General features: G+C 46.7%; 2 protein-coding genes across 6 annotated transcripts in view; both read left to right on the top strand.

Annotated features, from left to right (window-relative positions):
• LOC107391406 (uncharacterized) overlaps positions 1 to 5068 on the top strand; it is a 44714-nt gene extending 39646 nt beyond the window's left edge. For all 4 annotated transcript variants that reach the window (XM_054746225.2, XM_054746224.2, XM_054746227.2 and 1 more), the window contains 2 exons: positions 2010 to 2552; positions 3161 to 5068. In XM_054746225.2, the coding sequence (XP_054602200.2) occupies positions 2010 to 2552; positions 3161 to 3628 (1011 nt within the window). In that variant the 3' untranslated portion in view covers positions 3629 to 5068. The remainder of the gene's footprint in view (positions 1 to 2009; positions 2553 to 3160) is intronic.
• A 2847-nt stretch (positions 5069 to 7915) lies between these two features.
• On the top strand, positions 7916 to 25012 carry mecp2 (methyl CpG binding protein 2). 2 transcript variants are annotated; one of them, XM_015968778.3, is made up of 6 exons: positions 7916 to 8040; positions 13462 to 13651; positions 13763 to 13953; positions 14039 to 14232; positions 14312 to 14439; positions 18914 to 25012. In XM_015968778.3, the coding sequence occupies exons 1-6, from the start codon at positions 8009 to 8011 to the stop codon at positions 21572 to 21574; spliced, it is 3396 nt and encodes a 1131-aa protein (XP_015824264.3). In that variant the 5' UTR covers positions 7916 to 8008; the 3' UTR covers positions 21575 to 25012. The 2 variants fall into 2 exon arrangements, with proteins under 2 accessions (XP_015824264.3, XP_054602198.2); XM_054746223.2 differs by lacking the exon at positions 7916 to 8040 and having other exon boundaries at positions 13526 to 13662.
• Positions 25013 to 26221: the final 1209 nt, after the last annotated feature.

The raw sequence follows: 26221 nt of genomic DNA, 5'->3' as shown, positions 1-26221 counted from the left end.
AAACAGTAAAAAAATGCAAATGACGACTTTAGTCGTCATTGGCGGTGAATGAGTTAAGATGAACGGCTCTCTGCAGGGACTCGGCTCTCATCATTCACTTTGAAAACCCATTCAAAAGATTCGATTCGTTCTTGAACGTCACATCACTAGTGTTCTGCTATGTAACAAACAGCTGTGACCTGTTTTAGACAGATATAAAAGTTAAAAGTTCGAGCTCATTCTGCAGACCCGTGCATGTGTTCAGTACAAGACCGCTGGGATGGCCCTTTGTTTTTGTGTCTTCGTTTGGTTTTTTCATCACACTAAATGTTCGGAGTAACTATCTGCAGGCTCATGCTTACAAAATAGTTGTAAATGAAAAGAAAGTGAATGAATTGAGTAAATTGGAGAATAATAAAGACTAACAGTGAAGGAGAGTGTTCTATGGTTCTGGTAAAATGTCTGTGTATACATGGGCTTAACTAAATAGACGATTCATCACTGTTAATAATATTGATGACAAATAATTACTATTTCTATATTATTGTATGAATGTTGTAAAGGATGGGTCATTAACATCTTACTAATGAACCATAAAATGTGAGATTCCATAGAAATATGAAATATCAATCTGATGGATCTTTGAATATTTTAACCAGAAGATCAGAACTTTTTATTGCAGGGATTAAGCGACACTTCGTATTAACTCTGAGGAAAGAGAGAGAGTCAGGTTTATAATAGTTAAGACATTTATTTCTACACAATTTAAACAAGACTAACTTTAACACTCAGTGTACTGATGGACTAAGGTGGAGTGAGACGTGTGTGTGGAATGTTGTTATCCGAACCAGCGGATCCGGAGAAGCATTTAGTTCTGAGTGGGAGTGAACGTTTCGCTCTAAGCTTTAGTAGGAGATTTATAACACACATGAGACGCCATCTGTTGGTCCACGTACCCCAGGGGAAGTCTCCGTCAGATCCAGAATGTCGAGGTCCTCTTGGACCCTCCTTGGTACCGCGGCCGGTAGAAAAGCAGCGGTGCCGGCCAAACTAGTCTTGGAATGCTTCCAGGTCAAGACAGGTTATCACTGGCGTCTCCGTGACCCTAAAGGGGTCGTGAGGTTCAGCTTTTATTCTGAAGGAACCGTTGCGGTCAGGTGTAACTGCAACAGATTTTATCCAGCTTGTCGAGGTTCTTTACGGCTGAAGAGGAAGTCCGGATGGCCGGTCCGAGACTTCTCTAGAGCGCTTGAACTAAAGAAAAGGTGGCGTGGGATAGTTTTTATAATTGTCATATTTTGGTTTACTGGCGAATCAGAATTCGACGTGCAAAAGAGGGTTTCTACAAACACCACAGATAACCACGCCTAGCCAGAAAGGAAGGTTCTGATTGGATCAGACAAAAGGAAATGTGTCGTGTGACTTTAGCATTACGTGTCATCAGCGTCTAGTGCAAATGTCCAGGATTATAATAACTTGTAAAATACTACTGATCACAGGATTATAACATCAAGTAATAACATTGTCATTTCACAGACTGATTGAACATTGGGCTCACATTATTATTGGTAATAACAAAGTTGTTTGATTATGTGTTCATCAAAAGAGTTCTTCGTCTTCGCTGTAAGCAGACGTTGAGGTCACTTCAAACCCAAGGTACATTCCCACTAGATGTCACCCTGGTGTGTGTGAAGTTTGCTCTCCGCTGTGGGCCCATCCCCTGGGGGAGCGGTGAGCTGCAGACACAGCTGTGCTGGTGAACCCGTTGGTGGTTTAAACCCCCAGTCCAACCCCTCAAAGCTGAGTGTCAAGCAGGGAGGCGTTGGGTCTCATTTTTAAAGTCTTTGGTATGATTGAAACCCGCGATCGCCCAGTCCCAGGATGGACACCACCACTCGGCCACTGAGCCGGTCAATACAGAAAACAGATCGACTTCTGTTCTTGTGCTTTTCGTCCTTGTTTGTGTTTTTATCAGCAGAACCGGACTGGAACTTGCTTTCTGACAAAGCGTTTAATCTTTCTTCACACAGGTGACCGCAGAAAGAATGGACGTGCATAAAGAACTAGATGTTTACATTCCAAAGGCTGCTGAAGTGATCATCCTCCCCCTGCAGAATTTACCAAAGCCTGTGCTCAGGAAGATGGGTCTCGCTGACGGCAAAGCCTCCAGGATGTCTGCAGGCTCTCCAGACGTCATATGGATCTGTCCTGTTGTCCCCAGGAGGAAAGACCAGGGACCGGCCTCGGGTCAAGGCAGAGGCTCTGCAGAAAACACAAAGTCATTGCTGGAAGCAAAGATTCAAGCCGGATTAGCTCGTCAGCAGACGAGTTTTAGCTCCTCCAGTCGAGCAGCCTGGGAGGCTCTGACGAACATCTCTGGAGCACAGTTTTCTAAAACCCCACTTCTGCGTCAGGACTCTGCCCCGCTGGTCAGCCAGAACGCTGTTTTCATCCACAACGGCCTGATCTACCTGTGCACCAGGAAGTCCTCGGGGAACCATGGTCAACCAAAGACACGTGAGCTCCAGACATCCTCCCGGTCATCTGAGCTGCCTTCTGGAAAGTCGAAGCAGGTAACCGAATCTTTAAACCACAGAAGAACAAACGAGGAGAGAAAACTCCAAACTTCTTATTTGGTTAGGTAGAAGAGTCCAGAGCAGGTGTGGACGTTCTGAAGGACCAGGACTATTTTAATTCTGTTCTGGTCTTTTAGCAGGTTGTGAATGTTTCAGTCACAGTAAATAAATAAATGAATGAATAAGCTGGTAACAAAACACTTGCAGGTGAGGTTCATGAGGTTTTCCGGGTCTCAGTGACCCCAGCAGGGTCAGAAAAAAGGAAACTGGACTTTTTTGGTTCCCTGCAGAAGTTTCAGTTCCCATCTGAGCAGCTTTAGGAGTTAACGCGTAGAGAGAGCAGTTGTTAGGATGAGACTCGCCTTAAAGCAGAATCAGCGAGGCCCCTAACCCTCGGAAAACATGAAGTTCTTCTTGATCTTAAAGCACCAAAATGTGTTTTACTAGAACAAAATAACCAAAATGGTTTCATCACACATCTGCGCTCTGGTCCTCCTTAAGAAGCTTCATGTTTTGATGTAAGCAGGCTGGGAGGAGATGAAGATGGTTGCAGCTGGAGGAACCGTTAGTAGAAGATGAGCTGATGTGATGTTGGTTCATTCCAGGTGCAGCTCAGCGACGGCAGAGCCAAGGTCAACCACGCTGCAGGTCAAATTAAACCCAACGGATCCACGGTGGGGTCAGAGCGTTCCTCTCCTCAGCCCTCTGACAACAAGGACGAACCGTTCGTTAAAGTTCTCCGACCAGAACCGGTCTCAGAGGAAGCAGCTCTGCAGCCGGTTCTGGTTCCCCCTCAGGAGGACCAGAGAATCACGACCAGCAGCTACGAGATGCACGACTTTGGGGAGGAAGACACGCCCGGCACTGCCTGGAATGACCCGGATACACAGACAGACGGTCCGGGCGCCGACCGGAGCGTGGCCCAGACCTGGACCAGGATCGAGTCATCTGCTGGATCCTCGATGCTCGGGGATTTAGAATTCACCACGCTGGAAAACCAGGAGCGGGTTGCTCGGCTGAAAGCCAAACTAATGCAGGACTCCGCTGCTTTCTACTCGTCGGCCATGTTTTAACCCCCCCCCCCCCGAGTCTAAGTTAACTTTATTATTTATATTAAATCAGTTAAGATGTAACATTTCAGTTCAGCAGCACAAACTCAGCTAGAAACCGAAGTTTTACCTGAGCTCTTTAAATGGCTCAGGTTGGACCTGTGCGGAGCCTGCAGACGCCCGCAGGCGCGGCGTCTGCAGGCTCCGCCCTGCATGACGTCTGCAGGTGCGGCGTCTGCAGGCTCCGCCCTGCATGACGTCTGCAGGTGCGGCGTCTGCAGGCTCCGCCCTGCATGACGTCTGCAGGCGCGGCGTCTGCAGGCTCCGCCCTGCATGACGTCTGCAGGCTCCGCTCTGCATGACGTCTGCAGGCTCCGCCCTGCATGACGTCTGCAGGCTCCGCTCTGCATGACGTCTGCAGGCGCGGCGTCTGCAGGCTCCGCCCTGCATGACGTCTGCAGGCGCGGCGTCTGCAGGCTCCGCCCTGCATGACGTCTGCAGGCTCTGCTCTGCATGACGTCTGCAGGCTCCGCTCTGCATGACGTCTGCAGGCGCGGCGTCTGCAGGCTCCGCCCTGCATGACGTCTGCAGGCGCGGCGTCTGCAGGCTCCGCCCTGCATGACGTCTGCAGGCTCTGCTCTGCATGACGTCTGCAGGCTCCGCCCTGCATGACGTCTGCAGGCTCCGCTCTGCATGACGTCTGCAGGCTCCGCTCTGCGCAGCGCCTGCAGGCTCTGCCCTTGTTGCAAGTTCTCGCATGCCAAAGACGGTGGCAAAAAACGGAGTCAACAGAAGGGACACAGAGGTAAGATTGAACTTGCTCATGTGAGTAAACACAGCCAGAAGATAAGGAGGAGGGGTCCAACTGAACATGACACAGCAGAAGAGGTGGTACCGAAGAAGGCCAACTAAAGGGACATCCCAGGAAGTGAAAGTCCTCTGTGGAAAGTTCTGGACTTTGGGTGGAGACGGAGACCAGCTTACATATATGACATCATATGGGTTTGGCTGTCTTGTGTTGAGCTAAGATATGAAACTGACAAATGAACACATTATTTTGCTGTCTTGTGATAATGAGATGTATGTACCTGAAAAACGATTACATTGTTTAGGCTGTCTCATGACTGTTTGAGTTATTGCTTGGCAGTTGTTTAGGATAAGTATAAAAAGGGCAGCTAGAAGAGTTAGAGAGTCGACAGGAGAGAGACAGAGCAGAGGTAGAGAGTAGAGGTGGGATAGAAGAGGTCACCCGGACAGAGGATGACGAGACGGAGAGCTTAGAGCGAGGTAGTCGGCAGATGCAGAGACTTAGAGTTAGAGTGTGACAGTTTAGTGTTGACACAAGTCAATCAGTTATTCTCAGGAAGATTTTAGTATTAGAATCCTCCAAAGGGGATTGGTTAGTCTTATATTTACCTATTTTTTGTATTTTTTAATTTTGAAATACATTTTTTGGAAAAAGAATCCTCGTTCTCGATTCTTAAAGGTCTCTTTTAACCTTTTGAGTTGGGAGCCCCGATCCAGACCTCTAGGAGAGGTAAGTCACCTTGCTTGTACCTGTGCTTCAGGACTTGTTTTCAGGTTGTGACAGATTAAGAAAAGATACCTTAGGTAAGGGAGCTTGTCCCCCCTCCCTCTTGGTAGTGGGACATCCTAAGGATTTTAGGTCATGACGGTTCGTTGGTTCAAACAGGCTCTTTTTTGCACTAGAAAGTCTTTGTTTAGCGTGGGAAGGAACCATTAATTAGATTAATCGATAAATCTACGTTAGCCTGATCAACTAACAAGAATCATTTTCTAGTTACCACCGCCCACATTGCTGACAAAGGCGCAAATTAATCCTGATAGGACCCAAATAATAATCACAAAGATGGCCTCGTGAACTTTCGCCCTAGTATTTAAAACCACTAAATAACGGGAGAGTTAAAAGGAAAGAAAGTGTGTTAGTACGGAAAAACAAGTAGCGCAAATTTCATTTAACCTGAAAATAGCGAGTCCTAATTCAGGTGCTTGGTCCAAACCAGGGTCCAGTACAACAAAACACCTGTGGCCCCAACCTCCCTGAGAAAGCAGCGTATTCTAAGGTTCTAACGGAACCAATAAAAAGGACACGCTCGCAACACCCTGTGCAGCGTCTACAGGTGTGGCGTCTGCAGGCTGTGCCCTGTGCTGCGTCTGCAGGCTTCGCCCTGTGCGGCGTCTGCAGGCTCTGAGAGTTTTACAGACAGCAGGTTGAGAAGATCTAAATGATCCACTGAAAGCAGGTGGAGGAGACTGGAGCCTGCAGGCTCCGCCCTGCGCGGCGCCTGCCCTGTGCAGCGCCTGCAGGCGCGGCGTCTGCAAGCTCCGCCATGCGCAGCGCCTGCCCTGTGCAGCGCCTGCAGGCGTGTCGTCTGCAGGCTCCGCCCTGTGCAGTGCCTGCAGTCATGGCGTCTGCAGGCTCCGCCCTGTGCGGCGTCTGCAGTCTGCCCTGTGCGGCGTCTGCAGGCTCCGCCCTGCGTGGCGCTTGCCCTGTGCAGCGCCTGCAGGCGTGGCGTCTGCAGGCTCCGCCCTGTGCGGTGTCTGCAGGCTCTGTGTGTTTTACAGACAGTAGGTTGAGAAGATTTAAATTATCCACTGAAAGCAGGTGGAGGAGACTGTTGTAATCTGGTGTTTCTACCTCCAGGGGGCAGCAGTGATGTTTCTGTACTTCTGTTAAACTGGTCTGAGAACATCTCCACCACATATAGCTTTAAAACCAATTTAGTCTCACAGGTTTAGATGTTTCCTCCTCTAAATCCTGGTCCAGGAACCAGGACCCTTATGTGGAGTCAGGATTTATCCCCTTTGGTTCCTACAACAGGGACAAAAGGCAAAACAGGAACCTGACCCCAGAAAATGGCCCTGGTAGGGAGCTGGGACTGTTTAAGTGACCTGTAACCTCTGAGTGGGGGTCTCCCAGTATTCCCAGTGACCTTCTGTTATGAATGGGCTCATCTCCTCCTCCTGAAACCAGAGGGCTCGTGGAAATTTGTTTTATTCCAGATTGTTGTCAGTCAGGCGTTCCTGTACATGTCGGCACATCCTGCGGCTCCTGGCTGCAGCCTGTGGGCCGTCTGTGGCCGTCCACCTCAGCGGTAGAAAAAATCTTTGTTCTGTTTCTACTCGTTTTTATTGAAATGGAAATGCTGACAAATAAAAGAATTCTGAAAATAGAAAAGATGAAAGGAAATACAGTCTTTTGTTAATCTGCTAGTTTTAGTTTCATGTTCAAAGCAGCGTTTCTAAAAGGAAACAGCAGAAGACCCGGATCCCGGACTCGCATTATTCAGAACCGGGTTCTGATGCTGAGCCTTTTATCCACTGATGCTTTAGCACTACTAACACTCTGGGTTCAGTCCCAAAGGCAGGAGCATCCAAAGTGTGGCCCGGGTAACAGTACCGAAGCTGCAGAGGGGTGGGTTAAACTACGACTCTGCTTCCTGGTCTGGACCCTGGGTTGTCATGGAGGCTCAAAACGAAGGTATGTCCGTTACCTGTAAACCAGTGTGCGTCTCATTTCAATCTGACCTACGGTTCTCTCAGGACAATAGCAGAAATAGAGCAAAGGAGGGTCCTTGCTCTTATCTCTGTCCATTATAATTTTTGTGAATTTTTCTGAAAATCTCAAGCCGTACCTCAACTTCTACCTGTGATTTTAGAAAAACCTGGGAAGATATAAAATTTTTTTAACCAGTAATAGCCGAACGTCTTGTGAGTTTGTTGAACCTTGAATGAAGTCTCTAGATTAAGGTTAACCTATTAGAGTAAAAGGTCAAAAAGTGACAGGATTTTACTGAAAATTGAGCAGTTCCATTCATTTCAACGGGGGAAAAATAGCATAAAAAGCTGAATGCCTCAAAAAGTATAAAGTATTTCAATACCAAAAATCATAGCTGGTATAAGCTGAACGTTTTGATACCAAAATTGTGTAAGTAGCTGAAGAATTGTGGAAGAAGTTAAATGCCAAATAACGTACAGAAGCAGAATAATAAACTATAAAGAGAAACGGGAAAACAAGAAAGCGAATGCTACTGTAGACATGGTGCTTTCATTTTCATAGAAATTCTGATATGATTAACGTTATCTTGAAAATTTAACACTTTATTATAAACCTTCCAGCTAATTATCACAAAAATGTAATCTCGTGCTCTTGTGTCTTATTAAAATTAACATCAACAAGCAAAACTTTTTAACAGTTTCCGAGCTGTACCTGAACGCCTCGACCTATCGTCATTAAGAACAGCTCTCGCGATACTACGCCGCCCTTGCTACTTACTTGTGCCTAAGTAGTCCCAGATATCGCGGTGTTTGTGGCTAGAGGGGGCGGTGTGCAACTGAGATGTTGTGAGTTTTTTTCATATAAATTTATTTATTTAAATAAAAATGGCCGCCGAGGGGAGCGGAGCGGACAAACTGTAAGTCTTTTTTTATATTCCATCCTCCGTTTAAGCCCCGCAGAACCCGTCGTCTCCAACCCACCCAAGTCATATTTTATTCTGCGTTTGATGAAGTGTGCTGATTTCAACCTCGGCCCGTCTCCCCCGAGCGGGGTTAGTGGGAATACGTCACCAAATCAGGTTGTACTGATATTTTAGCCTAGCCTCCGCCAAACGCACCGCCTGATGCTACGACATCAACCCAGTTTCGGTCAGGACGTCCGGAGGCTGGCTACATTGAGTCCGGGGATGAAGCTCCGAACTTTGCGGCGGAGTCTCCGTCTGGTTCCGTTAAGCTAACGGCATGCTATCTGCTAACTTCAGTGACCGGGTTAAGCCCAAGCTACTATTAGCACCTTACTAGCATGTTAGCAGGCGGCTGAGTAGATGTGTGCGCGTTAAAGCGCGCGCGCACTGTCGCTGCAGCCTGTGCGTGCGTTCCAGTTCGCTTAGGAGCTCACTTCCTGTTCCGGTAGCAACTGGTTCATCTGCAGCATCACAAAAACACACACAGCGGATCATTTATACAGTAAAATGTGCAGTACATTCAAGGTGCAGCTTTTTGCACATACCGAATAAATGTATTTTCTTCTAAAGAATAAGTTATTTTAATGACCCTCAAAACGTAAAATCCCATATAAAAAAACACCATACAATCACAGTGAGCGCCCGTTCTTTATGATTCAGTCCTAACCTATCCATGAAACGATGTGCACCAATTGCACGTTCTCAGCTTGGAACAGCTGATCAGAAGGGAAAGCCAGAGCTGGTCTTGTGCAACATGTCAAATGTTCTGCTGTTTTGCTTGTGTGACAGTGTGTCCTGTCACAATGTCCCGATTGATCATGCGCCCTGGCTACTTGGCCAAGGGGATGTCACTTTGGCTGACTGGTTAGAGCGTGTGACTCTCACCCGGGAGTCTGGGGATCGAATCCTGCCCGGGCCCTCGTTTATCCACCTTGCCACACTTGTTTGCATTTTCCATTTATCAAGTTGTTTTAAATAAATGACTTTATTGTCACTTTACAATAATTGAGACAGTAAAAGAAAATTATGAATACACTTTCAATGAGGTGCTATCATCATCAATACACTTGTGTATACATGTAAACATTAGTATAAATAAATAGTAAAATACTAGGCATACACAATGACAGTGTGACAATTGAATCAGTGCAGAAACGAGTAAGGAAAAATGTTTTTGTTCAGTTAATTCATGTGATATGGACATATTAATGTTTATTAAGGCAAGGCTGCCAACTTTTGGAAAACTATCGGTGAGATTCATTTTTGGTGGGTTGATGATGGTGATGCGTGAGCCATGTTCTGAAGAGCATTATGTTTGGCAAAAATGACATGATTGGCAGGGAAAGTCCTGTTTTAGTCATTTTGGTGTTAATTAGAATGAGACAAAAGCACCTGTGTGTTGAGATGAGTCAAATAAATTAAATCAGAGAAATAAAGTGATAGTAAGGCAGATTTAAATTTTGAAAATAACTCACAATGTTAACTAATTATGAGCAAAACATTTAAAAAAATGGCTAAACTGTGGAAAAAGTTTGATTTTCATGTAGATAAATTTAACATTTATATTAACCCTAAAGACACAATAGCACAAGAGGTCGTTGTTGTCGTCTTCCTCCGCTTATCCGGGTCTGGGTCGCGGGGGCAGCATCTCAACTAGGGAGCTCCAGACCGTCCTCTCCCCAGCCACCTCCAACAGCTCCTCCAGCAGGACCCCTAGGTGTTCCCGGACCAGATTGGAGATGTAACCTCTCCAATGTGTCCTGGGTCGACCTGGGGGCCTCTTGCTGGCAGGACATGCCCGAAACACCTCCCCAGGGAGGCGTCCAGGAGGCATCCTGACCAGATGCCCAAACCACCTTAGCTGAATCCTTTCGATCTGGAGAAGCAGCGGTTCTACTCCGAGTCCCTCCTGAATGTCCGAGCTCCTCACCCTATCTCTAACCCCAAAATTCCACTATCTCTGCTCCGCTCCGCCCCCGCTTTCCGCTGCCGCTCGCTTCCAAACTCAAATTATACTATACCCGCTCTACAACGGCTCCGCTCCAGTGTGGAGACCTGAGGTGCGCAAACAGGCATGCGCAGGATTTTCGAGATCTTGCGATACAGTCCGAGCAATAAACGCGGAAGTTAGATCCAAACACCCGTTGTGTGGGAGAAGCATCGAAATGAACTGTTAATTCTGCCCATCATTTGTGTTGAGAGATCAGCAGTGTTTGGATCAACAAAGCGTGACTACTTTGATAGTGGAAACTGTATTTATGGCTTATTTTCGTGCATTTAAAGTTCAACCGCCATTGACAGTTGTTAAAATTTGTTAAATCTGTGCACATGAAACAAAAAACGCTTTTTGTTTATCGATTTATTGTGAAATAACGGAAGTTGTGCTTGCTCCCCTTTCCTGTTGGGCGGTTGTGATTTCTGTCCATTGACTGCGGAGGTGCTCTGGCGTCCGGCAAAAATAGGATCGATCCTATTTTTGCCGGATGACGGAACGGCGGGCGGCGCACTGCGCCGCATGGCCGCAGTAGTGGAGCAGCTCTGATTGACTACAACAGGACCGTTTTTACTGCGGAGTTCGTGCCGGAGCGGAGATAGTGGAATTTTGGGGTAAGGCTGAGCCCGGCCACCCTACGGAGGAAACTCATTTCAGCTGCTTGTATTCGCGATCTCGTTCTTTTGGTCATTACCCAAAGCTCATGACCATAGGTGAGGATTGGGATGTAGATCGACCGGTAAATCGAGAGCCTGGCTTTCTGGCTCAGCTCCCTCTTCACCACGACAGATCGGCTCGGTGTCTGCAGTGATGCAGAACCAATCCGCCTGTCGATCTCCTGATCCCTCCTACCCTCACTCGTGAACAAGACTCCGAGAAACTTAAATTCCTCCACTTGAGGTAGGACCTCTCTCCCTCCCCGGAGTTGGCAAGCCACCCTTTCCCGGTCGAGAACCATGGTCTCAGATTTGGAGGTGCTGATCCTCATCCCAGCCGCTTCACACTCGGCCGCAAATCTACTCAGCAAGAGCTGAAGGTCAGAGCTGGATGAAGCTAGGAGGACCACATCATCCGCAAAAAGCAGAGACGAGATTCTCCTGCCACCAAACTCGAAACACTCCACACCACGGCTGCGCCTAGAAATTCTGTCCATAAAGGTAATGAACAGAACCAGAGACGAAGGGCAGCCCTGGCAGAGTCCAACCCTCACCGGGAACAGGTCCAACTTACTACCGGCTATGCGGACCAAACTCACACTCCTCTGATAAAGGGATTGAATGGCCCTTAACAAAAGGCCACCCACCCCATACTCCTGGAGCGTCCCCCACAGGGTGTCCCTGGGGAAACGGTCATAAGCCTTCTCCAAATCCACAAAACACATGTGGATTGGTTGGGCAAACTCCCATGCCCCCTCCATCACCCTTGCAAGGGTATAGAGCTGGTCTGCAGTTCCATGGCCAAGACAAAAACCACATTGCTCCTCCTCAATCAGAGATTCAACTATCGATCAGACCCTCCTCTCCAGTACCTTGGAGTAGACCTTTCCAGGGAGGCTGAGGAGTGTGATCCCTCTATAGTTGGAACACACGCTCCGGTCACCCTTCTTAAAGATGGGGGCCAACACCCCGGTCTACCACTCCACAGGAACTGCCCCCGATGACCACGCAATGTTGCAGAGACGTGTCAACCACGACAGCCCTACCACATCCATAGCCTTGAGATACCCTGGACGAATCTCATCCACCCCGGGGCTCCGCCGTTGTGTAGTTGCTTGACTACCTCAGCAACTTCTGCCCCAGGGATTGGACAGTCCATCCCCAGGTCTCCCAGCTCTGGCTCCTCCTCGGAATGCGCGTAGGTGGGATTGAGGAGCTCCTCAAAGTATACCTTCCACCATCCGACTATAGCCCCAGTTGACGTCAGTGGCTCCCCATTCCCACTGTAAACAGTGTGAGCGAGTTGCTGCCTCCCTCTCCTGAGGCGCCGGACAGTTTGCCAGAACCTCTTTGGCACCGATCGATAGTCTTTCTCCATGGCCTCACCAAACTCCTCCCACGCCCGAGATTTTGCCTCGGCAACTGTCACTGCTGCACCCCGCTTGGCTATCCGGTACCCGTCTGCTGCCTCCGGAGACCCACAGACCAGCCACGCCCTGTAGGCCTCCTTCTTCAGCCTGATGGCATCCCGAACCTCTGGTTTCCACCAGCGGGTACAGGGGTTGCCACCACAACTGGCACCAGCCACCTTGCGACCACAGCTAGCAACAGCCGCCTCAACAATCACAGAGTGGAACAAGGCCCACTCCGAGTCAATGTCCCCCACTGCTCTCGGGACACGGTCAAAGCTCTGCCGGAGGTGGGAGTTGAAGACCGTCTTGACAGGTTCTTCTGCCAGGCATTCCCAGCAGACCTTCACTATGCGTTTGGGTCTGCCAGGTCTACGCAGCATCTTCCCCTGCCATCTGATCCAACTCACCACCAGGTGGTGATCAGTTGACAGCTCCGCTCCTCTCTTCACTCGGGTGTCCAAAATGTACGGCCGCAGGTCAGATGATACGACTACAAAGTCTATCATTGACCTACGACCTAGGCTGCCTTGGTACCAAGTGTACCGATGGGCATCCTTATGTTCGAACATGGTGTTCGTTATGGCCAAACTGCGGCTTGCACAGAAGTCCAATAACGAAACACCCCTCCAGGTCATGCTGTCATTGCCCACGTGAGCATTGAAGTCCCCCAGCAGGACAATGGAGTCCCTTGATGGAGCACTATCTAGCACTCGTCCCAGGGACTCCAGAAAGGGTGGGTACTCTGAACTGATATTTGGCCCATAAGCACAAACAACAGTCAGGACCCGTTCCCCGACCCGAAGGCGCAGGGAAGCTACCCTCTCTTCCCCCGGGGTAAACCCCAACACACAGGCAGAGAGTCTTGGGGCTAACAAAAAGCCAACCCTAGCCCTCCACAAATTGGAATATTTTATTGAAAAAAAAATAAAACTCTAAAGAGTTCAAGCATCCAGTTGAAGTTGCAATGAAGACCACAGAGTGAACTACCAACTTTTATACATCTGGGTCGCTGGCTGTTTGATACATTGGCTGGCTGCACACATGCTGAAAACGTGATTTGTTGCTTCTGCAACGCCACTCACCTGCACACAGGAGGAAAGCGAATATATCGTTTTACTGAGGAAATGTACTGAATCTTGAGCGCACAGTGACTGATTACTGGTTTGGAAATGATGGTGATGAGCTGTTACAAGTTTCCTAGTTTAATACATTTTCACCCTTACATACACGTTCCGGTTTGTCAGACAACAAGCACTTTTCTGTCATTATGCAGTTTAGTATTCCCACTCAGAATATCCTCTTTTTTCCAAAGGGAGAAGAGCCAAGCAAATGATGAGGAACAAGCCAACCCCAGACCCCCCACCAGAGAAAGAGATAGCTCTCACAGTAAGAGCAAGAAGGCCCGTCGGGAGCGTCACCATGCCGACCAGGGGGTTGAGACCACAACCACGCCTTCAGTTGCAAGAGGGCACACCCAGACAAGCATTGAGCCTCAGAGTCAGGTACAGAACAGGTGAACCTTTAGACTCCATTTGATCCTTCACCAAACAACACAACATAGTCCAAGATGATATAAACACTTTCAGAATTTTCTCTTCACTTCATCCTTGAAGGTGTTGGAACCAGAGGCGGGCCCCTCAGAGCCAGGGTCTGAGTCTGCAGCATCTCTCAGGCAGAGACGTTCCATCATTCGGGACCGGGGGCCAATGTATGAGGACCCTACACTGCCCGAAGGCTGGACCCGTAAACTGAAACAAAGAAAGTCTGGACGCTCTGCTGGAAAGTTTGACGTTTACCTAATCAAGTAAGCCAAACTCAGTGGTTATGCTGCAGTGTAGTAAAGATACAGATGAATAATGTTAGTGTTTTGTTGTTTCCGTGCTGTAAAGCTCAGAGGGGAAGGCTTTTCGTTCCAAGGTGGAACTTATTGCCTACTTTGAGAAGATTGGTGATACAACTACTGACCCCAACGATTTTGATTTTACTGTCACTGGACGTGGAAGCCCTTCCCGTCGTGAGAAGCGGCCTTTCAAGAAACCAAAGGTGGTGAAGCCGTCAGGGCGAGGTCGTGGGCGGCCTAAAGGTACTCGGTGATGTGAAAGTGAATCTGGTAACGGTAACAAGTCTCTGCAGTTGTATGTTTATCCTTTATGTTTGTGTAGGCAGTGGAAAGATGCGACAGGTCACTGAGGGTGTAGCCATGAAACGAGTTGTTGAAAAGACTCCAGGCAAACTTCTGGTTAAAATGCCTTTTGGTAAGGCAGACTCATCTGCTGGCACCTCATCAAAGGTATTTGATTTGTATGAATTTATGATTACATGTAATTGGTTTGCTGCCAAAGGTTTGTGCTTGACCTGATTTGACTGCTAGTGGTGGTCCAAGTGTTGGCCAGCAGGAATAACAGCCTCACTTCTGTTGGTGTGCCCCAGGGCAAGGAGGCTGTGGCTAGGGATGGGTACCAAATTCGGTACTTTTTAAGGTACCGACCAAATTCCACAGTACCGACCGAGCACCGATTCACTTCATTTGAAACGGTGCCTCGTTTCGGTACCCTTCCTTCACAACGAGAACTTGCCTGGACAGCTACGCATGCGCAAGAGCGTTATGTCATCGGTCGCTGCGAGCGAGTTGTAAACAGAGCAGCATGGTAGAAAGAACGAAAGCTAAAGCTTGGGTCCACTTCACTAAATGTGATGGGTAACTGGGTGATGATGAAACGCGACAACAATCTTAAGTGAGACATCCTCATCTTAATCTGCTCTGGTAGGTAAATAAAATGTTTAAGATAATGTTAGCTTGATTTGTTAGCTTCCGTTTCACTATTGGTGCGTTTGCTTTCTCCTCGGAACTCCAAAATTCCAACTAGAAGAACATGAACGCGCTCTAAAGTTTGGCTTCACTTTACTAAATGCAACGGGTGATTGGGTGAAGATGAAACCAGTGACAACGATCTAAGTGTGAGGCATCATCGTTTTAATCTGCTCCAGCAGCTAAATAAACTGTTAAAGATAACGTTAGCTTGATATGTTAGCTTCCATTGCCACCGTTGTTATCAGCAAATGGTGCGTTCGCTTTCTCCTCGGAAATTCTAACTTCCCAGTAGGAAAAATCAATTGAAAAAGGACGGTAAAAGGAATGAAGATACACAGTAAATTTAGTTCACAGTAAAGATGTTTGCTTCAGTTTAATTATCAGCTTATAAAACTACAAGGACGATGTTAAAATACAAACAGTTGAATGTTATTTATCATGATATCAAATATGGCTATATATTGAGAAAAATATATATTTAATTATAAAAGAGAATTAAAAATATTAAACACTCAAAAGTATCGAAAATTGGTACCGTTAAGTACTGGGATCGATTCGAAGGTACCAGGAATTAGTACCGGATTGATTCAAATGTCAAAGTAATTTAAAATATTAGGTATAGAATATAAATATAAAAAAGAGTAAAACCTAATTTCAGATTAAGAAAAGTACCAAAAGTTGAGCCCCCTTATCAATCAGTGTCTCACATTCTCTGATGCCACGTTTTGGATCAAATTCAGCACAGAGATGCTTGGAACTACTTCAAAGGAGGTACTAAAAAGGAGGTTGGAACCTGATACCTCATACCAGTGGAATTCCCATTGAACCAGGCCAAATTGAGTTGAGCAGTGTTAAGTAGGTACTGGCAGAAAAGGCCCAAAAGACACCTGTCCATAGAAGCAATCTATGCATCCAGATCCCAAAAGTCTGCATCATGGCTGAGACCAAAGAGCTTTTCAAGGATGTCAGGGACAAGATTGTTGAGCCATGCAAGGCTGAAATCTGCTACAAGACCATATCCAAGCAGCTGGGTGAGATGGTGACATCACTTGGTGCGCCATGAAGGACTGAAATCCTGCATGACCCACAAAGGCCCCTTGCTCAAAAAAGCATAGTTGAATTTTGTCTCAGAACATCTGAATGCTACATAGTACAGGGTTTCCCCCAGCACTTTATAAACCTGGTGGACGGCAGCAGAATGAACCGCCCCCCCACCCCCCTTACGGTCTTTCGGGTCTAGCAAGTTTTCTGGGGGAAACCCTGATAGTGGGACTGGGTGAAAGTGTTGTCAACAGATGACAACAAAATTCAGCTTTTTTCGGAGGAGGAGGACTGCTGCGCATGACTCCAAGAACACCCTACCTTCATACATGGAGGTGGAAACATGATGGTTTGGAGATGTTTTTCTGCAACGGGGAAAGGACAACTGTATCAAGTCAGTGGGAGGATAGATGGAGCCATGCACCATCAAATCTTGGGTAAAAACTTCCTTCCATCAGCCAGGGCATTGAAAACAGGTCATGGGTGGGTAATCCAGCATTACAGTGATCAAAAACACATGGCCAAGGCAACAAAGGATTTGCTCAAGAAAAAGCACATTGAGGTCTTGGAGTGGCCTAGTCTATGTTTAGACTTTAATCTCATAGAAAATCTTTGGAGGGAGCTGAAGGTTCCAATTACCAAAAATTGGTCACCAAACACTAATAACTTAAAGAGAATCTGCAAAGATGAGATGTGCTCAAAACTTGTGGCCAGCTACAAGACACTTTTGACCTCTGTGACTGCCAGCAAGTACTAAAGCATGTTTCGCAAAGGGATTCCATTCCAGAAATTCATGATTCTGGAATTATTATATTGTTGTTCTGCATCACTGTTTAAAAACCTACCATTGAAATTATACTGTTGCAGAGTTCAATCAATCAATCAATCAATCAAGACTTTATATACATAACAATGCATTGTGCTTCACAACAAATCACAATGCATGAATAAGCTGTAGATGGTAAAAAAAAAGAAGTAAATGGCCTGTATTTGATATAGCTCCAACTAGAGTCCTAATTCCAACACCATTTGTAGTGGGGACGATGCTGCTGACCTCTACTCAGGACGTTGTGGATCAGTGGGCAGAATACTCCGAAGACCTCCTCGATCCCACCGTCGCATCTTCCAGTGAGGAAGCAGAGTCTGGGGACTTTGAGTTGGGCTCTCAAATCTCTGGTGCTGAGGTCACTCAGGTGGTTAAAAAGCTCCTCTGTGGCAAGGCTCCAGGGGTGGATGAGATCCGCCTGGAGTTCCTTAAGGCTCTGGATGTTGTGGGGTTGTGTTGGCTGATGCAGCTCTGCAATATCACGTGGACATCGGGGGCAGTTCCACTAGATTGGCAGACCGGGGTGGTGGTTCCCCTATTTAAAAAGGGGGGCCGCAGGGTGTGTTCCAACTACAGGGGGATCACACTCCTGAGCCTTCCTGGTAAGGTCTATTCAGGGGTTCTGGAGAGGAGAATCTGTCGGATTGTCGAACCTCAGATTCAGGAGGAGCAATGTGATTTTTGTCCTGACCGTGGAACACTGGACCAGCTCTTTACCCTTAGGGGGGTCCTGGAAGGTGCGTGGGAATTTGCCCAACTAGTCTACATGTGTTTTGTGGATTTGGAGAAGGCATTTGACCACGTCCCTTGTGGGGCCCTGTGGGGGATACTCTGGGAGTATGGGGTACCAGGCCGTCTGATATTGGCTGTTAGGTTCCTGTATGACCGGTGTCAGAGCTTGGTCCACATTGCTGGCAGTAAGTCGGGCTCATTCCCAGTGAGAGTTGGACTCCGCCAAGGCTGCCCTTTGTCACCGATTCGGGTCATAACCTTTATGGACAGGATTTCTAGGCGCAGCCAAGGTGTTGAGGGCATCCGTTTTGGTGGCCTGAGGATCGGGTCTCTGCTTTTTGCAGACGATGTGGTCCTGTTGGCTTCATCAGAACGTGATTTTTAGCTTGTGCTGGAGCGGTTCGCAACAGAGTGTGAAGCAGCTGGGGTGAGAATCAGCTCCTCTACATTCGAGACCATGGTCTTGATTCGGAAAAGGGTAGAATGCCTTCTCCGGGTCAGGGATGAGGTCCTGCCCCAAGTGGAGGAGTTTAAGTATCTCGAGGTCTTGTTCACGAGTACGAGAAAACTGGAGCGTGAGATCGATAGGCGGATTGGTGCTGCATCTGCAGTGATGCAGGCGTTGTACCGATTTGTTGTGATGAAGAGCGAGCTGAATCAGAAGGCGAAGCTCTCGATTTACCAGTCGATCTACGTTCCTACCCTCAACTATGGTCACGAGCTTTGGGTAGTGACCGAAAGAACGAGATCACGGACACAAGTGGCCAAAATGAGTTTTCTCCGCAGAGTGTCTGGGCTCTCCCTTAGAGATAGGGTGAGAAGCTCGGTCGTTCGGGAGGGGCTCGGAGTAGATTCTCTGCTCGTCCACATCAAGAGGAGTCAGTTGAGGTGGCTCGGGCATCTGGTCAGGATGCCTCTCTGATGAGGTTTTCCGGGCACGTCCAACCGGGAGAAGGCCTAAGGGAAGACCCAGGACACTTATGAGGGACAATGTCTCTCACCTGGCCAGGGAACGTCTTGGGATTCCCCCAGAAGAGCTGGCCCAAGTGGCTGGGGAGAGGGAAGTCTGGGCCTCTCGACTTGGGCTGCTGCTCCCACGACCCGACTCCGGATAAGCGGAAGAAAATGGATGGATGTTATTATCTCAAATATGAATGTAATAAAACTCATCCCAACCATGACTGAACATCAGATTGCATGCACTGGAGAATACTTTTATCTAGTTCACTGTGCATTTGTTTATTTGAAATTTGTGATTGTTGATCCAATAATAAAACTCAAATCAATCAATAAAACTCAACTCAAATCAAACTGATGCTAATGTGTCTTAACAATGTGGTACTTCCCGTACAGGTGGAGTCTCCTATCACTGTGTCCAAGTCACGTCCAGGCAGAAAAAGGAAATCTGAACAGGAACTTCCACCTCCACCTCAAACTGCCCCCAAGAAAAGAGGAAGGAAACCAACAGTAGTATCAGAAACCTCATCAGCTGCTACAACCTCCACCTCCACTGCAGCCATCTCTGGTAGCTTAACAGCTGTCAGCTACACGGCAGCTGCCATCTTGGCTGCAGAAGCTAAACGGAAAGCAGCCAAAGAGTCTTCCACTAGACCTGTTGTTCAGGAAACAGCCTTGCCAATCAAAAAACGTAAAACAAGAGAGACAGTGGAAGAGATGGAGAGCGTCCAGATTCCAACTCTAACAACAGAGACCGGAAAGAAGACCACCACAGAGGAAGAGGGAAGTAGAGCAGAAGGGACTTCAAGCTCTGATCCTCAGTCCATACCCACTGAGCAAACACAATTACAAAGGCAACCATCTTCTGCAGATACCAGCCAATCACATGGACATAAAACTCATAAAGGTCGTAAGCACAAGGAGAAAACAGAATCTGGCAATGGAGGACGCCGAGGAGATGAGCTAGAGGAAGATGAAGGTGGGGGTGGAAGGAGTAGTTGTAGCATTAGTAGCATTAGCCCAACAAAAGGCCACAAAAAGAAAGAACGACCATTTCATAAGCACCACCACCATCACCACCATCATCATCACCACCAAAAGTCATCTGTTTCTATATTAGATGAGCAGCCATCTCCTAATCCTACTGCATATGGACTCCTAGAATCTTCCAGCCAATCCAGGCTGGAAATTGAACCCCAAAGTATGCCTCAGCTCATTCCTCAACAGGAAGTTCTCCTCAAGACACAGGCAAAGTCTGCACCTCAGTCTCTGCTTGAACCTCAGCATCGTGTCCCTAAACCACCCCACCAAGTTCAGTTTTGTCCTCAGATCAAGCTCCCTAGTTCATCGCAAGCCCACATTCAAGACCCTGTACTTCAGATCACTCCAACCAGACACATATCACCCCAGACCCCAAAGCCCCCAACACAAACCCATTTTCAGTCCCAGTGTACCAACCAGAAGTCCCAGACACAGCCTGTCCAGTCTGCAATCTATCATGAAGCTCAGTCTGCAAATGTTCCATGTTACTCTCCACCCTTCTTGCACATTCATCCACCCAATACAGGACATCCACATTTACAAACCCAGTCCTCTACAGCATCTCATTCTCAGATCCTACCTAAAACCGAGTCACAACCCCAAACCCAACTCAAACAACAGTCCCAGTCCCTGATGTCAGTACAGTCACAACTTCAGCCTCAGACAAGGACACAAATTCAGACTCAACCACAGACCAGGACTCCAACAAAAACTCACACTCAACCTCAGACCAAAACACAAACTCAGTCTCAACCTCCAACCAGAACTCCAACACAAACTCAATCTCAACCCCCGATCAGAACCACAACACAAACTCAGTCTCAACCTCCAACCAGAACTCCAACACAAACCCAATCTCAACCTCCAACCAGAACTCCAACACAAACTCAATCTCAACCCCCGATCAGAACCACAACACAAACTCAATCTCAACCTCCAACCAGAACTCCAACACAAACTCAATCTCAACCTCCAACCAGAACTCCAACACAAACTCAATCTCAACCCCCGATCAGAACCACAACACAAACTCAGTCTCAACCTCCAACCAGAACTCCAACACAAACTCAGTCTCAACCTCCAACCAGAACTCCAACACAAACTCAGTCTCAACCTCCAACCAGAACTCCAACACAAACTCAATCTCAACCCCCGATCAGAACCACAACACAAACTCAGTCTCAACCTCCAACCAGAACTCCAACACAAACTCAGTCTCAACCTCCAACCAGAACTCCAACACAAACTCAGTCTCAACCTCCAACCAGAACTCCAACACAAACTCAGTCTCAACCTCCAACCAGAACTCCAACACAAACTCAATCTCAACCCCCAATCAGAACTCCAACACAAACTCAGTCTCAGCCCCAGACCAGAACTCCAATACAAACTCAGACTCACTTGCTACCACAAACAAGGGATCCATTGCAATACCAACTTCAGACTCAATACAGAGCCCAACCCAGACAACCTCTGTCTCAGTCTAGGCCACATGTGTCTCAGTCCCAAGCACAACCCCACTTTCAGCAGATTCAAGCTCAGCCCCACTCACAGCTTTCCAGACTGGAAATGCAGAGCCTGTCATCCCACCGATCATCGTCCATTCTGACACAGACAAACCTCATTTCTGCTCAGCAGCTCCAGAATGAACAGCCCCAGGACTTGAGCACCACGCGGCCTAACAGAGAAAGTCAGCTCTCAAGCAGAGAGGCCAGCGTGGAGAGTGTCAGAACAGAGGGCATAAGGGAGCTGGGCACAGCATCAGAGAGTAGAGAGGTTTTAGGGGGGGACAGAGGGTCCAACAGTACCAGGAGACCTCACAGCTCTGGGCCACCTGGAGTAGCAGGATCTGGTATTGTGCCTGCAGCAGATGGCAGGGCTAGGTTACGGGCAGAGCCAGAGGCAGTAGGTGAGGGTAGGGAGCTTAGAGACATTGTCCCCCAATCCACCGTACCCTGTCCCAGTTGCGAGGAGACGGTAGAGTCACGAACAGCTGTCAGCGAAAGGGTCAGCTGATTAGTTGGACAGATGAAGTCCAGCTGATTGGTAAGTAAAGAAAAAGACCAGCTGATTGGTAGCTTGACAGAGTGAGACAGCACCAGGTGGAAGGGGATTGTGGTCCAGCTGTAAATGAGCTCAAAGGACTGCTGCAACTTCTGATCTGTCTGATGCTGATTGGAGACTGTAATCTCTGGATGCAAGTACCAGCCTGGTGCCGAAGGACAGATGGGGACAACAAATAATGTCTTTTTTTAGGAAAATGAACTGAAAAGCAAAAACCAACAAGGCGTGTGTGTACATAATCAAAAGGCAGCTGTTGCGTCCTGTTAGTCTCTGGATTAGGGGTTGGGGGTTGAGTGGGGGATCCTAGTCTGGAGCTTAACATGTTAATGAAACATTTCTTCCGAAGTATAATCTGTTTTTATGAAGTAGTTTATTTGTTTGGTCTTTGTTATATAGCTTTAATATTTAAAATTAATGTCATTCTCCGACTAAAAACGCCCCCGGTTAACTGACAATCCCTTCCTGAAACTGGTCCTGGACTTATAGACTCAGAAGTATAGTGTGGGGAGGGCAGTTTGCACCTTAACCTAGTCGCCTAGGATTCTTTCTTTTGCTTTTCCTGCATTTTTAAACCTCCAATGAGCAAAGAATATTTGAGTTCTAACTTCTCATTTTTCTTGTCTCTCTGCCTTGGATCTGTAGCAAGGACTCCTCTAGTTCACCTCCAGGCCCATTGAATCTAGAGGTCATACTCAAGTTGCGGTTCCATTTAGTCCTGAGTCTACATGCAGCTTGAAGTACTTTTTTGGCTTTTTGTTCCTTCTGATAAAACCAGAACCCAATGAGACAGGTGGATAAAAAAAATCTGCTCATTGATGTTCCAGATGTTTCCAGTGTAGCCAGTTCTTCCAGGATTTCTCCTAACTGGTTTTTATGAGTCTGGTTGTTTCTGTCATGGTTTGTTTCTTAAGGAAGCACTTTCACTATCAAACCAAACACACTTCTATGGTAGCTTTATTTTAGTTATGTATTGATGAATGTGTTGGACTCATTGTGTCAAATGTCTGGAACAGTTTCTACTTCTTCAGTTTGGACAACCAACTGCCTGCATGTTGCGCAGAGATCTTGCAGGCCTTCAACAGGAAGTGTTCGTATGCAGAGGCCATCCACTGAGTTCTGCTGCAGGCGTCAGTTCTGGCCCAAGATCTGGTTAAGGTGGGCTCCGGCAAAAAGACAAAAGAGAAAACGTTTTGAACTGCGACTGTAGGTTCTCATCTGAAAGTCACAGAGTCAGTAGGAAAGTAAGCCTCGCAGAACGTCATACTTACAAACTCACTTTCAGTTTTGAAATATGGCCCCCGTATTCCCTGCACTCCATGAAACTTTGCTGTGTAGTTCTTTTGTCACTGCTAAAACCAGCAACATCTGGTCTAAAAAAATCCATTGACTATTTTACCACCTCATCGGATGCAGATCTGTGCAGATGAGTCATTCTGAACATGCAGAACAACAGGAATTCACTACAAAATCCTCCAAAGCATCACATCTCAGAAAACCGGAGACTTGGTTTTGCTCCACTCATTCAGACTACAGGGAGCCTTCACCTGAACTTCAGTCAAGTTTTTGTGTCTGAGATGTTTCACATGATGATAAATTTCCACTCCATTCAAAGGCCATTTATTGAGTTAATTTTAGATCATAAAACTATTTGGCGAACAACTGAATCTGGAGCGTTGTTCATGACGTTGGCAGGGAAAGCAGCAGACTGTGTTAGGCTGTATGTCAGGATTAATGTGGAAGATATTTGTGTCTGTGTGGATGGTGCCTGCTGTAGTTTAGTCCGGACATTTGGGACATTCACAGACCTCTTGTTTCCTTTTAGGAAATACCCAATATTCTGGGTCTCTGTGAGGTTTGTACGAGTTAGGCGGCAGAACTTCAAAGTAAAGCGTGTCAACAACCTCTATTAGGGTGTCTGCTTTAGGCCGATGATTACAGCAAAAGTGATCTTTGTGAGTGGAAGATGGGTTTCAGGATTAAGGGCCTGGTCAGGCTGGTTAAATCAAATAATCTCTAGCATGCTGGGATGTGGTCTCTGTTGGCTCAAAATTATATCTATGAGTTAGGGTTAGTATTGATCTAGCCCCAACCCCGGTTAAGCTGCACGTGAAAATTATACGGTGAAGTAAAGGAATTCCTCTTCATATGCAGTGTAACCTGTGAAAACGTTTGGAGCTAGTCCCACCCAACTGGCAGACGTGGGAGTGTCTCAAGGAGGACATTTTTGAACTACGTAGAACAATGTCCTCACGCACTGCAGATTCGTATGCGTTTACCAGTGGGTACTGTAGTGACCATTTGAAAATTCTACATATTATTACCGCAACAAATATTGGTTGGAATAATTTGAAAAAAAAAACATCAATGGGATTTTTTGCTAAATGAAAAAAATTTCCTACCATGAGGTTTGGACAGTCACTGTTCAGAAAAATACGATAAACCAACAGAAATGATCAGAAAAATATTCGGGACTATAACATCATTATTATGAAACACCAGAAAACATTTAAAAATATTGTAATGATCCGTAAGGGGTCATTGTGAGCGCTGATGCACTGTTACTGATGCTTTAACGGTTGTGTGATTAAATGTTTTGCGTCACGAATTCCGAGCAAATTGTCAACAGTTTGGTTTTCGAGGAGTTTTGTTATTTTGTCTGATGATTTTTACGGTTTTCGTTGGACAGTAAGATGCTTTTAGAATTAGATGTCAATCGTATTCAATTCAGCTCAGATTGGTTTAAAATGGAAGTTGAACTTTAAAGAGCAAAATATTTAATCAAGGGTGTGGTACAATTTTATTATCAGAAAGAAGAAACAAAACAAAAACATTTAGAAGCTGAATGGAGCAGCTGTGCTTTCAGAAATATTTCAGGTGATTAGAACAAGAACAGGGCCTCTGTGACTTCCTGATCTGGACCTTTCAGTCCCTAGGTTGTACTTTGGAGCAGCTGAAATGCGTGCACCTGGCACCGCACCTGAAAGTGTGGTTGTGAACTAACACAGGTGATGAGGCCTCTTTGTACGCAGCACCACCGACTCAGAGTGGTGCGTCCTTCAGCTTCAAGCTGCTGCAGCAAAGGTTCCTTTGTGACCAAACTCAAACCCGGCACCATCTGCAGTAACCAGCCACCACGTTGCATGTTCCAGAGATTAGTGCCTATAATATTGTGCGTCTTGCCAGAAGCCACCATGTCAGCCAAGCCATGTTGTGTTTCTAGACTTAGTGATGTGTGTGGTGACTTCATAGTTGCTAATATTAAGGATGAATATTCTGCTTTTACTCTGGTTGGAATTCAGTGAAACTCCAAAATACTGTGTCGCTGTAGACGAACTTGTTTTTAACATTTTCTTATTTTTCTTTCTAACTAAAAGCATCGTTGTCCCCTGATTTGTCTTCTTGCTGTTTTATCTCATCTTCTACACATTTATAGGATGAAGAGAAGCAGCTTCCCTTCACTGCTGCCGCAGCATTTCTAGAGTTTCACAGCCAAAAGGCAAAAAGTTGTACTTTTTTTTGTCTCAAAAAGAGATAGTTATGTAAACAAGAGCTGACAATTTTCCTGGGAGTGACTGGGAAGAACCTTGACCTAAGTTGTGTTCCGTTATCACTAAAGGGATGAGCCAGAATAACTCATTATGTCCTACAGAAGTCTGAGCCCATAGAGCTCCGGGAGTTGACGTCATTTCTCCCGGCATGCAACAGTTCAAATCGAAACGGCGCCATCTTGGCAGGCAGAAGCCCGCAGCTGGACTATTTGTTATTGTCAGAAAACAAACGGTAAATATGGTAGATTCCTGTTGTGCCCCAGGATGCAGAACAGACGCGGACGACATAAGGAATGAGCCTTCTACAGGATTCCCCAAGATCCGGAGCGCCACAAACGTTGGATCATTGTAATAAAACGCGCTAGTGACCGGGCTAAAATGAAACTGGGATCCCGAGAGTAAAGGTTTTCGCTTATGCAGCGACCGCTTCATATCAGGTACTTAAACCAACGTTTCCTCAACTGTGTATGGTATTTATTTTAAATGCTTTTATTACAATTCTTAGTGGGCTTCCTAAACTTATGTTGGCGGGGCTTTTTCTGTCTTATTACTCATAGCAACAAGTAAACGTCACCTAAAACGTTGCCTCGTGAGTTCTGCGTGCTGCCGTTTACGTGTTTTATGATCACAGCAATTAACCGGCTAAGCTGTATTTAATTTTTAAGCAATGGTTGATCAATTGTCAGATCACACATAAAAAGCACTTTGGATTGCTATTATCTGTCTCACCAAGACAGATCTCAGACAGATCCTGAGACGCTCCTGCCTGACATTTTTATTTTATTCACGGAAAAAAATCAGACTAGTGATTTCTCTTGGTGTTCAGTTTATACATTCAAACAGCACAGCACTCTATTTAAACTACTTACATGTAAATCTATGCTATTTGTCCATCCATCCATCCATTTTCATCCGCTTATACGGATTCGGGTCGCGGGGGCAGTAGCCTAAGTCGAGAGGCCCAGACTTCCCTCTCCCCAGCGACTTGGGCCAGCTCCTCTGGGGAAATCCCAAGGTGTTCCCTGGCCAGGTCCGCTCCGACAGCTTCTGA

The sequence above is a fragment of the Nothobranchius furzeri genome, chromosome 15 (assembly GCF_043380555.1).
Source record: "Nothobranchius furzeri strain GRZ-AD chromosome 15, NfurGRZ-RIMD1, whole genome shotgun sequence".
In the NCBI taxonomy this organism is placed as follows: domain Eukaryota; kingdom Metazoa; phylum Chordata; class Actinopteri; order Cyprinodontiformes; family Nothobranchiidae; genus Nothobranchius; species Nothobranchius furzeri.
Note: the sequence above shows the minus strand (reverse complement) of the source record. Positions and strands in the feature narration are given on the sequence as shown.

What these genes read in the sequence shown, in the direction of transcription:
- mecp2 (XM_015968778.3), top strand. Translation starts at nt 8,009, where the DNA reads ATGGCCGCCGAGGGGAGCGGAGCGGACAAACT. An exon ending in GCATTGAGCCTCAGAGTCAG is followed by an intron (nt 13,652 to 13,762) that starts GTACAGAACAGG and finishes TCATCCTTGAAG; the next exon opens with GTGTTGGAACCAGAGGCGGG. An exon ending in CTGCTGGCACCTCATCAAAG is followed by an intron (nt 14,440 to 18,913) that starts GTATTTGATTTG and finishes CTTCCCGTACAG; the next exon opens with GTGGAGTCTCCTATCACTGT.